This window comes from Hevea brasiliensis, chromosome 9, assembly GCF_030052815.1.
Source record: "Hevea brasiliensis isolate MT/VB/25A 57/8 chromosome 9, ASM3005281v1, whole genome shotgun sequence".
Taxonomy (NCBI): domain Eukaryota; kingdom Viridiplantae; phylum Streptophyta; class Magnoliopsida; order Malpighiales; family Euphorbiaceae; genus Hevea; species Hevea brasiliensis.
In genome coordinates, this window is record NC_079501.1 from 86,651,844 (window position 1) to 86,672,624 (window position 20,781).

General features: G+C 29.4%; 2 protein-coding genes and 1 pseudogene across 2 annotated transcripts; all 3 read left to right on the forward strand.

The window, feature by feature from the left end:
- The first annotated feature begins 7,325 nt into the window (after positions 1 to 7,325).
- On the forward strand, positions 7,326 to 18,092 carry LOC131183275 (LEAF RUST 10 DISEASE-RESISTANCE LOCUS RECEPTOR-LIKE PROTEIN KINASE-like 2.1). The gene is made up of 3 exons (XM_058153877.1): positions 7,326 to 7,763; positions 10,998 to 11,036; positions 17,782 to 18,092. The coding sequence occupies exons 1-3, from the start codon at positions 7,412 to 7,414 to the stop codon at positions 17,850 to 17,852; spliced, it is 462 nt and encodes a 153-aa protein (XP_058009860.1). The 5' UTR covers positions 7,326 to 7,411; the 3' UTR covers positions 17,853 to 18,092.
- On the forward strand, positions 12,650 to 14,074 carry LOC110651481 (LEAF RUST 10 DISEASE-RESISTANCE LOCUS RECEPTOR-LIKE PROTEIN KINASE-like 2.5). Its single transcript, XM_021806839.2, has one exon. The coding sequence runs from the start codon at positions 12,831 to 12,833 to the stop codon at positions 13,761 to 13,763; it is 933 nt and encodes a 310-aa protein (XP_021662531.2). The 5' UTR covers positions 12,650 to 12,830; the 3' UTR covers positions 13,764 to 14,074.
- LOC131182930 (PR5-like receptor kinase) lies at positions 17,901 to 20,037 on the forward strand (annotated as a pseudogene).
- The last annotated feature ends 744 nt before the right edge of the window (positions 20,038 to 20,781 follow it).

Below are 20,781 nucleotides of genomic sequence, written 5' to 3' on the forward strand. Positions count from 1 at the left end.
GTGGTCCATGTCCTTTAGACTCTCCAAGTACTTTTTTAGCTACTTCTCTAATCTTTGATGCCATCTGTATCCACATATCATTGGCCTCCATATCCAACTTCCATACTTCGGACTGAAAAAGCTCATTTTTGAACTTCACTTGCTTTACTCCTTTGAACGCCCACCACTTTGTTCGAGCTACACTATTTCTTCTGACCTTACTTGAATTGTTCCTAAACTTGACATCCAAGACCACCAACCGATGTTGACTTGTTAAAGCCTCTCCTGGAATGACCTTGCAATCCTTGCATAGAGCTCTATTTGTCTTCCTGGTTAAGAGGAAGTCGATTTGGCTTCTATGTTACCCACTTTTGAAAGTCACTAAATGTGACTCTCTTTTTATAAAGTAGGTATTTGGTAGTATTAGGTCGTATGCCGTAGCAAAATCCAAAATACTTTTTCCCTCCTCATTTCGACTTCCAAAATCAAAACCTCCATGAACATTCTTGTAACCTTGCCTATCACTTCCTACGTGTCCATTCAAATCTCCACCAATGAAAACATTCTCTTTATTCGGTATGCTTTGCAGTAAATCATCCATATCTTCCCAAAACCTTTGTTTACTCTCACTGTCTAGTCCTATTTGTGGAACATAAGCACTAACTATATTTATTATTTCTCCTTCTAGTACTAGCTTTACTAGTATAATTCTATCTCCTACTCTTTTCACAGCTATTACTGCATCTTTCAATGTCTTATCTATGATTATGCCCGCTCCGTTCTTATTTCTCTCCTTTCCGGTAAACTACAGTTTGTACCCTGAATTACCCACTTCCTTACTTTTCTCTCCTACCCATTTAGTCTCCTGAATGCAAGCATTATTCACCCTTCTCCTTTCCAAGGTATCCACAAGCTCCACTAATTTTCCTGTAAGTGATCCAACATTCCAAGTACCAACCCTAATCCTCCTCCTAACCTGCTCCTTCCTAATTGGTCTCTTTCTATGATATCTTCTATTATTTTTTATATCTATCTTGTGTTCTATTTCACTATTTGTTCTACTATCTTTCCTATGGACTAACTTCTTTACCCACACCCGTCTATGATGTGGGAACCCTTGCTCACTTAACACCACACCCGGGCGCCGGCATGGCGCGTCGCTCTCGGTGAACGCCCTACACCCTTGCATATTTCTCACTACACCCGGGCTCCGATGTAGCGTGTCGTTAGTAGAGGACGCCCCAACGTTTATATCATTTAAATGCATATCATAAGGTGTAACGAAATTTTTACGCTGGTTGTCACCTACCGCAACCCTCCTCCTTTAAATAATCATTATCTATGAATTAATTAACAATTTTTGCCATGTCACATATCAATTGATTAACTAATCTTATTGTGCACGTATTGCATGAATTATTTTTTATTTAATTTTAATAATATCCTTTAATATATATCTTTTATATTTTTAAAATTGTACTAAGATTTTATTAATATTAAAATTTTTAATTATGTTAAATACAAATTAAACTTTATTAAAATTTTAAACATTAGTATTATTAGTTCGTCATGAAATGATAAGGGACATAATGAAAATAAGCATTCTTGTAGAAACTTTTATTACCTTATTTTTTGGGTAAATGTATTTTTTTTAATCTAATGTCAATAATTACTAAAAGTAAATTATTAATTCCAACATTATCTAATATTAATAATTAAATTTAATAAAAAAATTTTTATATGATTAGATAAACGAACCATCTAATATTTTGTTGAATAAATATTTTTTATTTTTTAAATTTCAAATATTTTCATAACTAATAATTAAAAGAAGATAAAAAGTTAATTAAAATGAAAATTTAAATACTTTATACTATTTAAATTCTAAATATTTTATATTTTTAAATAAAATCAGTTTAAATATGTGGCATTTTTTACCAAGTAACATATATGTCGGCAGATATTAATAACAATTATATTAAAAAAATAACTAATAATAAAATTTTAAGTTACTTTTTTAAATTCATGATATGATTTTATGAGCTTTTATATATATATATATATATATATATAGTATCAAAAAGTGATGACATTGAATCTGCATTCAATTATTCAGTTCAGCTTACGAAAAATATTTTAAACATTTATCAAACATTTTAGACCAATTATTAAAAATTAAAACCTCAAAAAAATATAGAAAGAGTGATTTGCTTAATTCTATGCTTAAAGTATTACTGTTGTGTTGATATAAGGAAGCTTAAAATTCTATTATTTATCCATATTTATCCATAATCTTGTAGGCAATGGTAGTTCGAATATGCTACTGAAGATAGTCATTGGTAAGGTGCTTCCCATTACTTTCTTTTCCTTCATTTAATTTTTTTTTAATCCCATTTGAAATGATTGTTATGCCTAAAATTCAATTCATTTAATTCAATTTAAAAAAATTAGTTCAAATCATTTTATAATAAAATTCATATATTTAAAATAAAATTTAAAATGATATAATTCATTTAAATTATATTACATAAATAATTTTAAAAATTAGATAAATATGTTTATATTCTAATAGTTTGGGTTACTCTCTAGATCCTTTGGCTGCTATTAGGCTGTCAGGTTTGTTCTTATCTTTGATCATGTTTTACTATCAATGTTACCCTCTCTTATTGTTAAAGTGTTGGTTTAACTTTGTCATTGTTCTTTGGTTTGCTGTTATATATTTCAAATTGTTATTATTCTATGGGCTTGCTGCATGCTGTTGGTCATGGGTCTATGGTCCTATGCTTCTGTTGTTTTGTCTTCTACATGGTCGTACTTTAGATCTACCTCTCTAGGTTTCTACCTTTGGAGTCATGATTGAGTTGCTGCTATATTGGGAATCGGTTTGGAGTCATTAATTACAAGCTCAAAACTATATTACCCATTAACCCTATTACGCTCAAGAGAACTTTTATATCAAACTACACATAATAAATATATTAGTTAGTCCTGTCAATCTCCTCTAGACATAACTTAATATATTTACTACTTTAACTACTACACCCAAAAGGGTGTCTTTAACAACAATGGGCTATAATCCCTTCCTCTTAAATTATGCTCTTTCTTCACCTTAGGCCAAAGCATCTTTCCCTTTATAAGATTGTAATGGGCAAGAGCCTCTCATTAATTGGCAAAGCCAAATCCTCAACAATTGGTAAAGCCCCTCTTTATAATGGATGACAGCCCCACACCATGACCTAAAAGTCACTCTCTTCAATGGGCAAAGCCAATCTCAATGGGCAAAGTCAAATAAACTTTTCACCATTCTCCTATTTATAGTGTTAATTTCCTTAATCCTAATCTAATTAGGAGGCCCACTCTATTTAGGAATAACACTAAAGTATGAGTTCTACTTTATATAGGAAATATATCCCCATCTTATTGAGGAATATTTCTTCCACACAAACTGGGAAAAGGTCTTCCAGATCAACTAGGATTTTGAGTCATAAATCTAACAATCTCCACCTTTACACAAAATCTATCAACTATTACATACCTCCTATTGGGTGTCTTCAATCTTCAAATCTCCATACTTGAGCTTAAACCCTTCAAATCATCAACCTTTTCAATCTTCATCTTGGGTGTAACTTGATTTTTTCTTCCAAAAATCTTATGGCATCTACTTTCTTGATTTAGCATCAAGAGCTCCACCTCAATTTTGACTCTCCACCATCACCATTGTTGCATATGCAACTTTCTACATGTCGCAGTAGCTCTACCTTCAACCAAACTCACCAAGATCATCCCCGTGCTCTGATATCAATTATTGTGCACTGTGAAAGCATGTAAACTATAAAAAAATAAAGTAAACATACAAAACACTAATATTATGTGGTTCACCCTCTCAACAAAGGGCTACATCCACGAGCATGCTATCTTCCACTATCATCAACAATAAATCATCAATTACAAGTTTAAAGCTAGACTACCCATTAACCTAATTACACCCAAGAGAACCCTTATATCAAACTACTCATAGTAAATATTAGTTAGTCCTTTTGGTCTCCTCTAGACATAACCCAATATATTTACTACTTTAACTACTACATCACAAAGGGTGTTTTCAACTACAATGGGCTATAATCCCTTCTTATTGGATTATGCTCTTTCCCCACCTTAGGCCAAAGCGTCTTTCCCTTCATAGGACTGCAATAGGCAAGAGCCCCTCATTAATGGGCAGAGCCAAATCCTCAGCAATTAGCAAATCCCCTCTTTATAATGGGCAACAGCCCCACACCATGAGTTGAAAACCCCCCTCTTTAATAGAAAAAGCTACTCTCCAGGGGCAAAGCCAAATGACCTTTTCACTATTTTACTGTTTATAGTGTTAATTTCCTTAATCTTAATCTGATTAGAAATCTCACTCAATTTAAGAATAACACTAAATAGGAGTTCAACTCTACATAGAAAATATACCTCTAATCTATTAAGGAATATTTCTTCTACTCAAATTGGGAAAAGGTCTTCCAAGTCAATTAGGATTTTTGGTCATAAGTCTAACACTTACATTAGTTGAATTGAACTACCACAATTTTGATGAGTTGGTTGTACAAGAAGACGTAAATGTGATGTACTATGATCTTAACCAGGAGAACTTCTTACTAGTTAACAAGGATGAGGGAGCCATGTTGAAGGCCACTAATAAGTGTGAATTAGACTTCAAGGCAGAAGAAAGGTCCACTTATATTGAACAGTTGTTATTGATTGCCTAGAAGTTTAAAAGGAGTCCTTACAGCTATGTTTGGGCAACTGCAGGCAAGCTGCCAAAATCTTCAGAAGCATGTAGGTGCTGGTGGATATTGTTATCCAGCTATAGTAGCCTCAATGTGAAGAAAGGAGCACTTAAAATTGTATTTAAGCTTCAACATATTATAGAGTTTGTCAAATCTTGAATAGAATTAGGTGCTAGATGAAGCAAAGTAGTTAGTTAGTTCTTTATTTGTATATAGTTAGTTCTTTACTTGTGTATTGCTTAAAAGACCTGATTGTAGTCTCAAGGCCATGAAAGATATCAATAAAAACTTGAGATATTTTTTCTCTCTCTATTTCTCTTCTATTTCCCTCTTCATTCTTAAATTCTCTATATTTTCTTTCTAGGAATTCTTGCTTCATATGAGATCAGGGAGCTGAATCCTCTATTTTCAATTTCATATGCCTTACAAATTAACATTTATAAATTCAGATTCATATGCCTAATGAATTAATAATAAAATGTCATCATCATATTGGAGATGAGATATGGACAAACTAAAATTGGCGATGGACAGACCATATACAAGATGGAGATTGTATTACCCCAAATTTTTTATTCGGAAATATTTTCTTTTATTTCAAAATTTTTGAATTTTTTTATGATTTTTCAAATTTTTCTCAATATTATACTTTTATTTTATTTGTCACTGAGTATTTTGCGAAATTATTTGAGGCATTTAAAATTATTTAGTGGCTTATAAATTTTCTAGTAATTTTAAACTAATTAACTAATTTTTTTTTTTGTCTTATTTTTTCTGTTCATTGCATATTGGCGCGGAAAGAGGTCAAGTTTTCCCTGGATTTAATTATCTGCACAATTAGTGTATCGCTAATTTTATACGTCACTGCGGGGAAATAGTAATCGCGACCTTGGAGGAAAAGATATATATGCTTTTGTCTTATAGTGCATATAGACAAGGGTTTAGCAAGTTTTTTCGGGAGAGTAGGGAGGAAAAATGGTACATTATATACGCGATACGTCAACTGAGATATATGTAATAATAAAATATCGCAATTAAGAAATATATAATAATAAAATATTTAAAATTTAATTTATAATATTAAATTTTAATTTATAATTTAAGTAATATAAAATTCTCTTATGGTCATAAATATATAAATTATTTTTATTGACATATTACTTGTTTAATTAAAAAAATTATATTTTCTCTCTATTAATTTAATATTTATCAAAAAAATAATTAATTAAAAATAATATTTTAAACTAATTTCTCTTTAGTTTTTCTCTCGCTTATTCTAATTTAAATTGTGCATAGCGACACATGAGTACAAAACCGATTTACTTGAAGCTACTAATTGATAAAATTATAATTTTTTTAATTTGATAAATGTCACATTAACATAAATAATTTAAAGATTAACTACTAAAAGTCTCTAGAAATTTTATATTACTTAAATAAAAAATCAGTGAATTTAATATTATAAATTATAATTTAAGTATTTTATTATTATACACTCTTAAATTGAGGTGTCATTTGTGTAATTATAGGAGGAAAAAAAAAAGTGAAATTGAGTTGTCATTCACTAGCAATGTTTCTTGTCAAAAGAAGTAACGGTCACTATTTTTGGAAGAAATCGCCTTCCCATCACTTTCAATTCCTGGAAAAATGAGAGTTTTTTTTTTTTTTTTGAAATTAAATGAGAGTAATTGTTTTAACAATTTATCTCCATTTAAACCCCATTTTTCTTGCTAATCTCTGTTGGAATTGAACAATCTCCTCTTATTTTTATTTTTACTAAAAAAAATGGGTGCCCATGTCTTCCTGCTGCCCCAAGTGCACTCCATCATCACCCTCTTCTTTCTCCTAATCTTTGTTCCAACATCTTATTGTGAAGGTGATGAGTATTATAGTCAGTGCTTCACCCCATTCAAGTGTGGACACCTGTCAAATCTTTCTCATCCTTTCTGGAGCGATGAGCGACCTGAAATCTGCGGTTATCTTCTACCAAACAAATCATCAAAGTCTTGGTCAAATTAAATGCCATCTCTATCTCCTAAGCATAATTCATAATTCCTAAAGGGACTCATTTCTTGCCACTTGGTTTACATTTCTTGTCCTATCTCTTTCATTTCTTTGAAAAATGATACTTTAGATTAATTTTACAATATATTACCATCAAAAACCCCCTTCACTTACCATTTCTTCTCTCCTTCATCTTATCTGAGGAAAAAAAGATGGGTGCCCGTGTCTTCCTGCTGCCCCATGTACACTTCATCATCACCTTCTTCTTTCTCTTAGTCTTTGTTCCAACATCTTATTGTGAAGAAGATGAGTTTTATAGAGAGTGCTTCACACCATTCCAGTGTGGACACCTGTCAAATCTTTCTTATCCTTTCTGGAGCGATGAGCGACCTGAAATCTGCGGTTATCAAGGGTTCAAGCTCCGCTGCCGAGAAGGACCGATCCCTATTATAACTATAAAAGATCAAGAATTTTATGTGAATTTCGTGTATCAATCCGAAAGAGTGATGATTATTTCTCGAAAGGATTTATCGGAAAACATTTCTCCTCCTGGTGTTGCTGAGATTCTTAATACAAATCTGAACGAGACTCTATTCAGTTATGTGCCGGAGTTTGAAAACGTAAGCCTATTCTACAATTGCTCAAACAACGAAACGATGGTACCGACTCCATACAAAATTTCGTGTTCTGTGAATGGCGAACAACGGGATGCATTTTATGCAACTGATCGGCTTTTGAGCGAGTGGAACCAAGACCCCTCAGATTGTAACATCAGGGTAGAAGTTCCGGTTCCAAGGGTGGATGTTGAACAACTTATTGGCGGTGGAATGGAAGCTTTAGGTAAGGTTTTGAGAGAAGGTTTTAACGTAACGTACATGTTTGAGACAATTCCAATGTGCTATGAATGTGTGCATTCGGGTGGGATATGCGGCACCGACTCTTCTACTTTCCGCTTCACTTGTCTTTGCCGTGACCAACCCTATCCTTATAATTGTCCAAAAGCAAAAGGTACGCATAACATTACTCATCTAAATAAAAAAAGTGTTTTTCCACCATATGATTTATCGTTCTGCCTCAAGGGTTAGTGAATACTATTAGCATAGCCATAATCATCAAAATTAGATAAAATGTGGATTCATATGTGCATATTCTGATTAGAAATAGACCATAACGTATTCTATCTAAAGGTGTAAACAATCAACTCGAACTGAGTTTTAAAGAGTTTAAACTTGTTTCATCAAAATTTTTTTAAATTTGAGTCGAACTTGAAGTTAACTCGTGTCAAACTCGAGCTGAATATCTATAAGTTTAAACTTGACTTGTTTCAAAAAATGAATTTTAAATGAGTTGAGCTAAACCGAGCTTCTTTTTGAATCAAATATTGTGTAACTCGACTCATTTAGTGAATTTAAGTTCATGGCTATGAAATTTGATCTACATAATTTAATTAGCTTTCTTATAAAAAAATTTAATTTTCATAAAAAATTAAATTTAAATTACAAATAACTATATTTAATAAATATATTTTATATATTGATTATATCATAATTTTAAACAATATATTATTTTTAAAATATTTTTAAATAAAATAATAAATATTTATAATATATTGAAATATAATAATTAATATAAATATTTTTACAAACGAATCTATTCATGAGTTAACTTGTCAATTTGTAAATAAGTCGACTCGCAAGCTTTAACGAGCCGAATGCTACTAAGTTTGAACTTGACTCATTTATTAAATAAATCTAAAAATAAAATTTAAACTTGATCATTTTTTAAATGGATTGAACCGAATCAAACTTTCAAATCGAATTTCAAACAGCTCACAATCAGATTAATTTGTTTACAACCCTATTCACATCTTCGCTTTTTCATTAGCAGTGAGCACTACACACCTAGTGTCTCTGTCTCACAAAGCTTTTTCTGGAACAAGGGGAAGCAACAGCCCCAAGGAATTTCAAAAATTTTTTTAACATTATTATATGGAAAGTTAAATTACAATTTTTTTTAATTATAATGAGTTTATATATAATTTTTAATTTGATTTAATAATACAATTATTCTAAGTTGTGCATAGAAAAAAAAAGCTTTGATGAAACTCTTGCTCAAGTTCCACGTTTACTTTCAAGTTTGAACCTGTCAACAGTCTATGGGAGAAACCTGTCAACAGTCTATGAGAGAAACAACTTGGAATCTTCAAGGAACGTAAGATGCATTAATTAAGCCCTTTAACTTTTAAAACAATTAAAAGGTTAATTGTTAAAAAAGCCCATTAAATTTGTCAATTTTTATAATTAAATTCTAAAATTTACATAATTATCAATTAAATCTTAACATTTGACTAATATCTCAAATTGACTCGACCATCAATAAACTATTAATATATTTCAACAAACAAAAAATTACAAGTCAAATTTTGTTATACTTTTTGTTTTTATCAACACTTCAACTTTGCTCTGTAAATAATCAATTATTAGATCATTTTAATTATACTGTTCACTAAGTTGCATCCATTTCTCAGTGATTTGTTATTAATTTTCTCAAACTCAATAATTTTGTCCTTAAGAGCATTTTTTTGTTGAAGCAAATATGGCAATAGCTTCTTCTCTGGCCATTATATGGTGGATCAAACAATTGAAAAAAAAAAGCAGTCATTCTCTTTGATCAATTGTTCATTAATATCAGCTATCAAAAAACTTATAAAGTGTAACTCCCAACCAAAATAGTCAAAACAAATGCCATTACAATTACTTATCAAGTACCACATACTAACGGTTTATTAATGGTCAAGCCAAATTGAGATATCAATCAAACATGAGTATTTAATTGACAATTATACAAACTTTAGGATTTAATTACAAAATTAGATAACTTCATAGTTTTTTTACCATTAACTCAAAATCAAATAAGTGTTTCATATTTTTAAAGTTAAATCAAATAAGCTCTTAAGGACAAATAAGCTATTTAACTTTTAAAAATATATTAAAAAAATTAAATTATAATTTACTTTTAATATAAATCTAACCAAGGCCATTGACAAAAATCTTCTAGTACACTAGGTTCTCATCAACAATTTGCGCATCTTCTAGTACGCCAACTTGTCTAATGTGTCCAGCTTCACTTGTGAAAAACCAAAAGGCATGGATAAAATTATCAAACCATATATGATTTATTGTTGTTGGTGATCGAAGGGATAGGAAGGACTATTAGCATATGGTAGATTGAGGACACATTGTTTAATGTTTAGGTAATAACAGCAAGAACAGTGCACATTCTGATTAGACTGCACATATAGCATTAGTGTATGAATTGCCATCATTAGGAATCCAGTTAGGCCTTGCCTTGCCTTTCCTTTTTCGGTAAAATCTGAATCTATTGCCTGTGATCAGCTCTGTTCATTAGCATAAGAGTCTACTTTCTTCAGTTCTGCCCATTTTATCATTCAGAAAATTTTTAAGAAAAAATACGAGTTGAATATCTTGTTTGCTTTCTACGTGTACTTTGAAATTTGAACCTGTCAACGGTCCATGAGAGAAAGAGCTTGGAATCTGCCTTTGTTGACTTCTCTGCAACTGAACCTAGGCCTTTGTGGAATTTTATATATTTTTTCATAAAAATAAATTGATTTTAATTTTTTTATAAAATTTATTAAATTTCGATTTAACTTTATAAAAATCAATATAAATATAAATTAAAAGTTTTCAACTTAACTTATTAGCCTATTAATTATTTTATAAATAAAATTATTTTATTTTATTAATTTTTAAAAAAAATTTAAATGCATAAAAAGTATTTAATTATTCACTCGGTTTTCACCTCGTCTCTTTTCTCATTTTTTATTCATCAATATTCATTAATTATATAATTTTATTTATAAAATATTCATTAATTATATAATTTTATTTATAAAATAATTGAGAAGTTAATAAATTAATTTAAAAATTTTTAATTTTTATTCACAATAATTTTAAAATTAAATTAAAATTATATAAATTTTATAAAAAAATTAAAATTTAATAATTTTTATAAAAATAATCATATATATTTATCCCAGTATTACATGTGATAGGTATACAGTCATTTGATTGCAAAATCCATCATTTCATGAAGAAAATTCCAGGTGCTTGGAATCTTCAAGGAGTGCAACATGCTTGAATTTAGGCGCGATTGTATATATATATATATATATATATCTTAAAATTCTATGATTTATAGGTGTATGCTGTTCTGTTGTAGGCAACGGTGGTTCGAATGTGATTCAGAAGATTGTTATTGGTATGATGCTTCCCATTATTATTATTTTTTTAATCCCATTTATAATGATTTTTATGCTTATTCAATTCAATTTAATCTGCTTAAAAAATTTTAATTCAAAAAACAAATTTTAAAATGATAAAATTTATTTAAATTATATTACTTAAAATAATTAAAAATAAAACAAATGTGTCTATATTCAAATTTTAAATTATTATTATTTATAAACAAATACGATTTAAGAGTACTTTATTTTTTCATATAAAAAATTTCACTAAACAAATTAAATTCTTAAAAAATATATATATTTATATGAATTTATTTTCTTAAAATAAATTATTTATTTTTTTAACTAAAAGAATTGATTTTAAAAATTTTAAACTTTTTATTCATCAAAATAGAATTCTATTGAGTTAAATTCATTTTTATTTTAATTTCCAAACATGTCCTTAAGTTAGAGGCAAAAGTTTTTCGATCATCTGTTTCTTTTAATTATTATTTTTTTCATATAAATTTGTTAATTTATTTTAATTTTAAATAAAACTAATTTAAAAAGAAAGTAGGAAGTGTAACTCAATTTTTATACAAAAAAAAAAATGAGAGGATGACATGTTTAATGACGATAAAATTAATCTTGTTTAAACCATTAAATAATAATGGTAAAAATTTTCCCATAATTTTTTTTTTAAATCAACAAATCAAATATTATGACAAATTTTCTTTGGAATAATACTCGACTTCACTGTTGTTATTTGCTATATATATTTATAATTTTTACTTTACTTTTAATTTTTTTTTATTTAAATTAACTTAAAATTTTAAATTTAAGCTCAATTTAACTCAAAAATAAAAAATTTATAACTCATGCACCACAGCTTAAGTTAGTTTTTTATTCATATTTTTTAATATTTTTTATTGTTAATAAATTACTTAATTATTTTTTAATGTTATCTAATTAATTATAATTTATTACTTTTCACATTATTTTATATTTTTACTTTTTTAATTTTTACTAATTATATGAAAATACAAAATAATTTTTTTTTAATTTTTAACTATTATAATGATTTTAATTTTATATTTTAATTAATTATATGGACCAAAAAATATTATTTCTTGTATTTTTTTATTTTAATTAATTATAATTATTTTCAATTAATTATATGAAAATATATAAAGAATATTTTTATTTAATTAGTAATGTGAAAATATAAAAATAGTATACTTTATATTTTTAATTAAATCAGTTATAAAGTATAAAATAATATTTTAATATTTAAAAAAAATAAATATTTAAACAGTTGGTGTGTGAATTTCAATTAAAGAAGGCAGGATTGATTTGAATTTAAATTGAAAAAGCTAAAATAAGGCTAAATTGGACATCCGTAATAAATTGTACAGGAATGAAATTGAGTATTATTTCAATTTTCATTCCTCAATTATGTTTGAATCAAGAAATTCTTTTTTTTTTTAATTCTAAGTTGGAAATTAAATTATCATTATTTAAGAATCAATAAATTTTAAATAGTTAAGAAAATAGCTAATAATTTAATAATGGTAAGGTTTTCTATGATCACTTCTTCTACATAGCTACATGATACATCTCCCATTAATTGCAATTGGTCGAGCATAATCATTGGAGTAGTTGGAATTTTAATCGCCTGTGCATTCAATTTTTGTTTCAAAAAGATTCCTTCAGTTTCATCAATAATTTCCTTACAGAAGATCATAAAGAATAATCAAGATCTCGAGGCCTTTCTTAAAAATCATGGGCCTTTAGCTGTAAACAGGTATAGCTTTTCAGAAGTGAAGAAAATGACCAATTTGTTCAAAGATAAACTTGGCCAAGGAGGTTATGGCAGTGTGTACAAAGGAAAGCTTTTTGATGGTCGTCTTGTAGCAGTGAAAGTCTTAAATGCATCTAAAGGAGAAGGACAAGAATTCATCAATGAGGTTGCCAGCATTAGTAGAACTTCTCATATTAATATTGTCACTCTCTTGGGTTTTTGTTTTGAGGGTCAGAAAAGAGCTCTAATATATGAGTTTATGCCAAATGGATCTCTTGACAAGTTCATATGCTACAAAAGTCCTTTGAAGAGTAGTGATCATCATTTGGGATGGGAAACTATGCACCAAATTGCTATAGGAATAGCTCAAGGACTTGAGTACTTACACCGTGGATGCAACACAAGGATTGTGCACTTTGATATAAAGCCTCACAACATTCTTCTTGATGAAAATTTTGATCCCAAAATTTCTGATTTTGGGCTTGCAAAATTATGCACCAGAAAGGATAGTATTATATCCATGCTAGAGGCTAGAGGAACTATTGGGTATATAGCTCCGGAAGTGTTCAGCAGAAACTTTGGTGGAGTTTCATCCAAATCTGATGTTTATAGCTACGGTATGATGGTTTTAGACATGGTTGGAGGCAGAGAGGAAGATGTTGGAACAGATCATACGAGTGAGAAATATTTTCCACATTGGATTTATAGACAACTTGAGCAAGGCAAAAAATCCAAATTGTGTGGTGAGGTTTCCATTGAAGAGAATGAAATTATTAGGAAATTGACAATAATTGGCCTGTGGTGCATCCAAACAATTCCATCAGAGAGACCATCCATGAGTAAAGTGATAGAAATGCTAAAAGGTAGCATAGAAGCCTTAAACATCCCACCAAAGCATTTTTTATCTTCCCCTCCAAGATCTCCATCATCCACTTCTACCATATCAATGACAAAGTGTTGAAAAACTTTTTTTTTCTTTTTGGTGCATTAATTAGACATGTTTAGGAGGAAGTGACCCAACAAATTGAGTTAAACTTTCTCAATTTGAAAATTTGTATGGTATTTATCTTTTATTTGTATGGTCCTTCAAAGAGAAAGGGAATAACCTGAGTCAAATTGCATCATCAGAAACTCTATTTATCTTCAACATATCACTGATCTCAAGAAAGTGTGCTAGATGTACATGTGGACTTTCACTTGGACTTCCCCCAAATTGTAATTGTTGTACCATCTTGCACAGTGCAGGCTTCAATTTAAAATTATTAGCTTCTACTCTTGGTCTTGTAATACTTGGCATGAAATCCCCAATGTTAGGATAGACGTGACCCTTCACAGAATAGTTGTTACTATTGTTGGCCATTTCTTCTTGTAGTTGCCCTTACTCTTGTGCTCTTTCTTGTTGTTATTGAGCTTTAAATTCAGCTTTTCTCCTCTTAGCTTCTGCTCTTAAAGCTCTTGCTGTCTTTTCTATTTCTGGATCAAAGAATAAATTAATTTCTTTACTTTTTATCCTTCTCATAAAATAAAAGTACCTGAAAAACAAACTAACCAAAATTTCAAAGTAAAATGGTAAAAGAAATTAAAAATAAAATAAAATGCCCAAATTAACCAAACAAATAATCGTTCAATATCAAACAAAAATCAAATCCCCGGTAACGGCACTAAAAACTTGATGCGTATGTCCACAAGTATGTCCACTTGTATCGTTCCCACGAGGATTTATTGTTTGAGTACCAAACTATCAATGAAGTGATTATTTGGGCTAATGATTGAAGAATAAATGGTAAATGTAAATGAGCAAAGTAAATTGATGAATCTAATTGAAATGGGTAAAGAGCAAGCAAATAAATTCTAAATCTAGATGTAATTGAACTAAATTAATAACGGGTAATTTAAATCAAAGTCTAATTATGATAAAAAATGATTTCAAAGTTGGGGGTTTATGCATAAATTAATTGAGATTTGTCTTGGTATTCCAAATTTAAGGAAAAATAGAGTTTGAAGGTGATTGATTCTAAATTTATTTGATATCTTTTTCAAGTAAACCAAATTGTGTTCTAAAATAACCAAACTTACTTTCGTATGATATTTTATTACTTTAAAACACATTAAGTTTTGTAACCAATCATTAATTCCTCTTAAAACCCTATTTTATTTCTAAATCTAAGTAATTTTAAGTTTTAATCCTTGATTATCTATCAATGACCTTCACATTTCAGTCCTTCAATCAAAGATTAACACAATACCCAATGGGTACCAACATTAGGCAAGTAAATCAAGCACACAAGGAATGAATCAAAACTCATATTTATATAAAATATGGAAATAACCAGTCCAAATCTACAAATTAATCTAAAACATATTTCCCAACTCTGAAATCCAAAGAGTTTACTCACTCATGTTGGTATTTACAAGAGAAATTGATGAAAAAGTAAAGAAAAACATGATAAGAGAACTAAAACTAGAAAAACCCAAGTAGAAGAACCCAAAACTCTGATTTCTAGAGCTTCCAGAGATGGTTGCTGCAGCTCCTCTTCCTCAGAAATGATGGCGTCCTCCTCCCTCTCTATATTTGTAAATTTTCTTTCCTTTTGTTTCTTATTGTTTCCTCTTATGGCAAAAACTAGAAAATGATCCTTTTATATGGTCCCAAAAGTTGCCCTAAAAATAGATGAGAGCCAAGGAGTGGATAGAAAATGAGGTGCAGAAATATCCAAGTCAGCAGAGTTGTTCACGTTTTGGACAGTCTGCTTTGGGTACTGCTTACCCTAAGCAACTCCTTCAGCAATTTTCGGCCTGTGGTTGCACTGTCTACTTAAGGTTAAGCAGACCCTCAGTAAATCTCGGCAGGTTTGAAATAAAATGAGTTTTTCTGCTCATGCTTAACATTCAGTTTGACCTGTGTTGCACCTTAAGCACTGCTGCTTACCCTAAGCAGGATCTCAAGCAATGCTCGGTAAGTTTTGGGATGAAAGCTTGAATGTGTAGGATTTAAGCTGTGCTTGACTTGCGACTTAAGGTTAGGCAATATGACATACCCTGAGCAGCATCATAAGCAAAGTTTCAAGCAAATTTCGGCTAACTTGATCTTTCAAGGCTTGATTTCTTCAACTTTCTTCCATGCTTAGAGAACTCTAAATTTCTTCAAACCACTTCCTAATGCACTCATGGACCCTCAATTTGCCACAAAAACCTATAAAAAATAACAAAATTATAAAAATCAAATATAAAGTAACTAAGTTAACAAATAAGCTAAAATAAAGCTAAAAATATAAAATATACTAAAATATAAGGGCAAAATGGATACAAAACTATCCTAAAATGCCTATATGAAATGAGTGCAACAGGCATGCCAAATCGCTACTTCTTTGTGAAATTGATTCTACTCAATTTACACATTTTAAAAACACGTGTGGCCTTTCCTCACGTGTGAACTGAATACGAGTGTGCCAAGGATGCATATGATCCCAATATGAAATAAATGTGTGCCAGTCTGACTTCTAAACATAATGATTAACAGGAAAGAAAGGACCCAATCTTCCCTTAGTTTACCTAACTCCACTAGGATGCGCTTCGTTAGGATATCTACTCGTTTAGTTTTTATGAGAATGGATAAGAACTTAATTGCTTGAGAAAACTTGATAGGAGGCTTGTGAATTGAAAAGTAAAAGTGTGCTTGAAAAGTAAATTGATCATTGTGAAAAATGTAAATGTTGCGTTAGAAAAGTAAATTGAGCACTTGATTGAAAATTAAATATGTTCATTGGAAAATTAAATTGAACGCTTTGCAGGAAAAGTATATTTATGCATTAAAAACGTAAATTGATTGTTTTACAGAAAAGTAAATTGATCGCTTAGAAAAATAAATATGTACATGAAAAGTAAATAATCGCTTGAGAGGAAATTAAATCATTGCTTGAAAAGTAAATTGAACAGTGAAAATTTAATGGACTAACTGCTTGAAAGGACATATGGATAAGAAAGCTATAATTTGCATTAAAAATTGAAAAAACTACTTATAAGAAATGAAATATGTTTAACAAAAATGTAAATTGATTACTTGAATTAAAACACAAAATACTGATTGCTTGGCTGAAAAAATAAAAAAACTACTTAAAAATGTAAAGATTTTTGAACTAGAGAAAATTTGAGTTAAGACATTGTGTCTGTCAAATGTTGATTAATTGGTTGTGTGTGTTTTTTTCCTGCCCAGTACGTCAATTTATAGAAAAATTTTGCTTGGTAACCAAGTTGGGTGGTTACCACCTTCTCCACTAGTAGTCACTTTCTTCTCACCACTACTTCACTTTCACAACTTGCAACAACCACTTGTAACCGCCCACAACCACTCACCCACACTACTTTCTCCACTTGCCCACTACTCTACTTCCATGCTTATCTTCAGTAGATATTTTTAGACACTGAATAAATAACACCCATTTATACAAATAATTATTTAATTAGACTAACTCCACATAATTAATATTCATTGACTGTTAGTCTTCTGTCAGCTTGAACTATGAGCTTAATCACATTAAATTGATAATTTAATTTAATATTCAGACCATTAATTAACTAAAGCTTAAAAAAATTAAAATTAAATTGTGATGTAAACACAAACCATATGTTTTATTGTTGTTTTTGAAGAACTACTAGCGTATGGTAAATCGAGGACATATTGTTAATTAGGTAATAAGAGCAGGGGCAGTGCATATTTTGATCAGACCATAACGCATTCTCATCTTTGCTTTTTCTTAGCTTTTTCTGGAACATGAAGCAATGACCCCTAAGAATTTCAAAAGAATTCTTTTAACATTAGTATATGAAAATTTAAATTATAATTTTTTTTTTCATTTCAATGATTTTACATATAATTTTTAGTTTGATTTAAAAGTACAATTAATCTAAGCTTATACATAGACAACAGCTTAGATGATAGCCTTGTTTAAGTTCCACGTTTACTTTGAACTTGTCAACAGTCTATGGGAGAAGCAGCTTGGAATCTTCAAGGAGGGTAGCATGCATTAATTTAACACACTTTTCAGCCTAAGGGTCGTCAACAATAAATAAATAAATAAATTTTACATGGGGTCGATCCATGCATAAAGCATTACCGTGAGGTTGATGTTAGGAAGCTTAAATTCTATGATTTATCTTGTCTTGTTGTAGGCAACGGTCGACCGAGTTGCCTCTGAAGGTTGTTATTGGTATGATGCTTCCTTTTTTTTTTTAACATTTAGAATGATTTTTATGCTTAAAATTCAATTCAATTTAATTCAATTAAAAATAATTCAAATTAATCATTTTAGAATAAATTTTAAAATGATAGTTAAAATTTATTTAAATTATATTACTTAAAATAATTAAAAACTAAATTAAATATGTTTATGTCCTAATTTTAGTTTATTTTTATTTATAGAAAAATATGATTTAGATAAGAGCATTTAAAATTTTTAATATAAAAAAATTCATTAAATAAATTAAATTTTTAAAAAATATCATATCACATTTATATGAATTTACTTTTTAAAATAATTTATTTATTTGTTTATTTATTTATTAAAAAAATAAATTTTAAACTTGTTATGGACCAAATAGATATTCAGTTGAGTAAAATTCATTTTTTTTTTAATTTCCAAACATGTCCCTAAGTTAGAAACAAAAATGTTTCAAATGGCTAATTCTTTAAAATTATTATTTTTTAATATAAATTTGCCACTTTATTTTAATTTTAAATAAAACTTGTTCAAAAAAAAAGAAATTAAGAAGTGTAACTCAATTTATATACGCAAAACTAGGAGGATGATATGCTTAATGACCACATTTATATATCTTATTTAAACCATCAAATAGTAATGCTAAAACTTTTTCCATAATTTTATTTTTCAATTCAACAAATCAAAATATTATAATAAATTTTCTTTCTCAATTATCTTTGAATCAGAAAATTTTACTTTAAATTCTAAGTTGGAAAATAATTTATCAATATTTCAATAAATTTTAAGTAGTTAAGAAAATAGCTAATAATTGTAAGGTTTTCTATAATAACCTCCCCTACCTAGCTACCTAATTCATTTCCAATTAATTGCAATTGACTACTGACATAACTCTTGAAGTAGTTGGAATTTTAATCACCTGTTCATTCATTTTTAGTTTTAAGAAGATCCCATCAATTTCATCAAATATTTCCTTACAGAAGATCATAAAGAGTAATTAAGATCTCGAGGCCTTTCTCAAAAACCGTGAACCTCTAGCTATAACAGGTATAGCTTTTCAGAAGTGAAGAAAATGACAAATTAGTTCAAATATAAACTTGGCCAAGGAGGTTATGGCAGCGTGTACAAAGGAAAGCTATTTGATGGTCGTCTTGTAGCAGTGAAAGTCTTGAATGCATCTAAAGGAGAATGACAATAATTCATCAATGAGGTTGCCAGAATTTGTAGAACTTCTCATATTAATGTTGTTACCCTCTTGGGTTTTTGTTTTAAGGGTCTGAAAAGAGCTCTAATATATGAGTTTATGCCAAATGGATCTCTTGAAAAGTTCATATGCTACAAAAGTCCTTTGAAGAGTGGTGATCCTCATTTGGGATGGGAAACAATGCACCAAAATAGGATATTGCTCACGGACTTGAGTACTTACACCGTAGGTGCAACACAAGGATTTTGAATTTCGACATAAAGCCACACAACATTCTTCTTGATGAAAATTTCTATCCTAAAATTTCTGATTTGAGGCTTGCAAAATTATGCACCAGAAAGGATAGTATTGTATCCATGTTAGAGACTAGAGGAACTATTGGATATATAGCTCTGGAAGTGTTCAGCAAAAACTTTGGCAAGTTTCATCGAAATCTGATGTTTATAGCTATGGTATGATGGTTTTAGACATGGGTGGAGGTAGAGAGGAAGATGTTGGAACAAAACATACAAGTGAGAAATATTTTCCACATTGGGTTTATAGACGACTTGAGCAAGGCAATAAATCCAGATTGTATGGTGAGATTTCTATTGAAGATAATGGAATTGTTAGGAAATTGACAATAATTGGCCTGTGATGCAACCAAACAATTCCATCAAAGAGACCATCCATGAGTAAGGTGATAGAAATGCTAAAAGTTAGCACAAAAGCCTTAAACATCACACCAAAGCATTTTTTATCTTCCCCTCCAAGATCTCCATCATCCTCTTTTACCACGTCAATGACATAGTGTTGAAAAGCCTTTTTTTTTTTTTTTGTGCGTGTGTGTGCATTAATTAGACATGTTTGGGAGGAAATGACCCAATAATTTAGTTGAACTTTCTCAATTAGAAAATTTGTATGGTATTTATCTTTTATTTGAAATTATTTTTATTAAAAAGAATAACTAGATTTTGGACTTACAAAATATTGATTGAAAAAAAAAAATAACTAGCTAACACAAAATTGAGATAAGCTACCCTAGTAAGTAGCTTTTGAAACCATATTAAGGTTTCCTTTAAAAAATATAAAATAGCTTAAACAAATCTAAAGACTTAGTAGACAATATAAACACATCATCAAATTAAATATCAACCTTGTATGAGACTTAGAAGAAGATCGACCAATACCACAATTTATTGAATAATAATGATTGAAAGGCTAAAGAAAAGATGGCAATAATGTGATGCATCAATCAATCTAATCGTGCAACAAAATTAGATTGTCTACCCACCCCTTGTTTAGAAAGACTATTAGCAACAAGATAGATCTCCCTTAAAAAGTGACTAAAAATAGGAACAAGAAGCTGATCCTTATGTTTTCTATGCCATATTTAACGATATTAGTTGTTATTTATTTTAGTAGATGTTAGCTATTTTACTAGTTACTAATTATTAAATATTAGTTGTTAGGGATTAGTTATTTATACAATGATTTAAAGCATAAGTATTTGATAAAAATAGTTGTTGAATTAGTTGTTAAATATATATATAAAAAAAATAGTATTATCTTATTGTCCC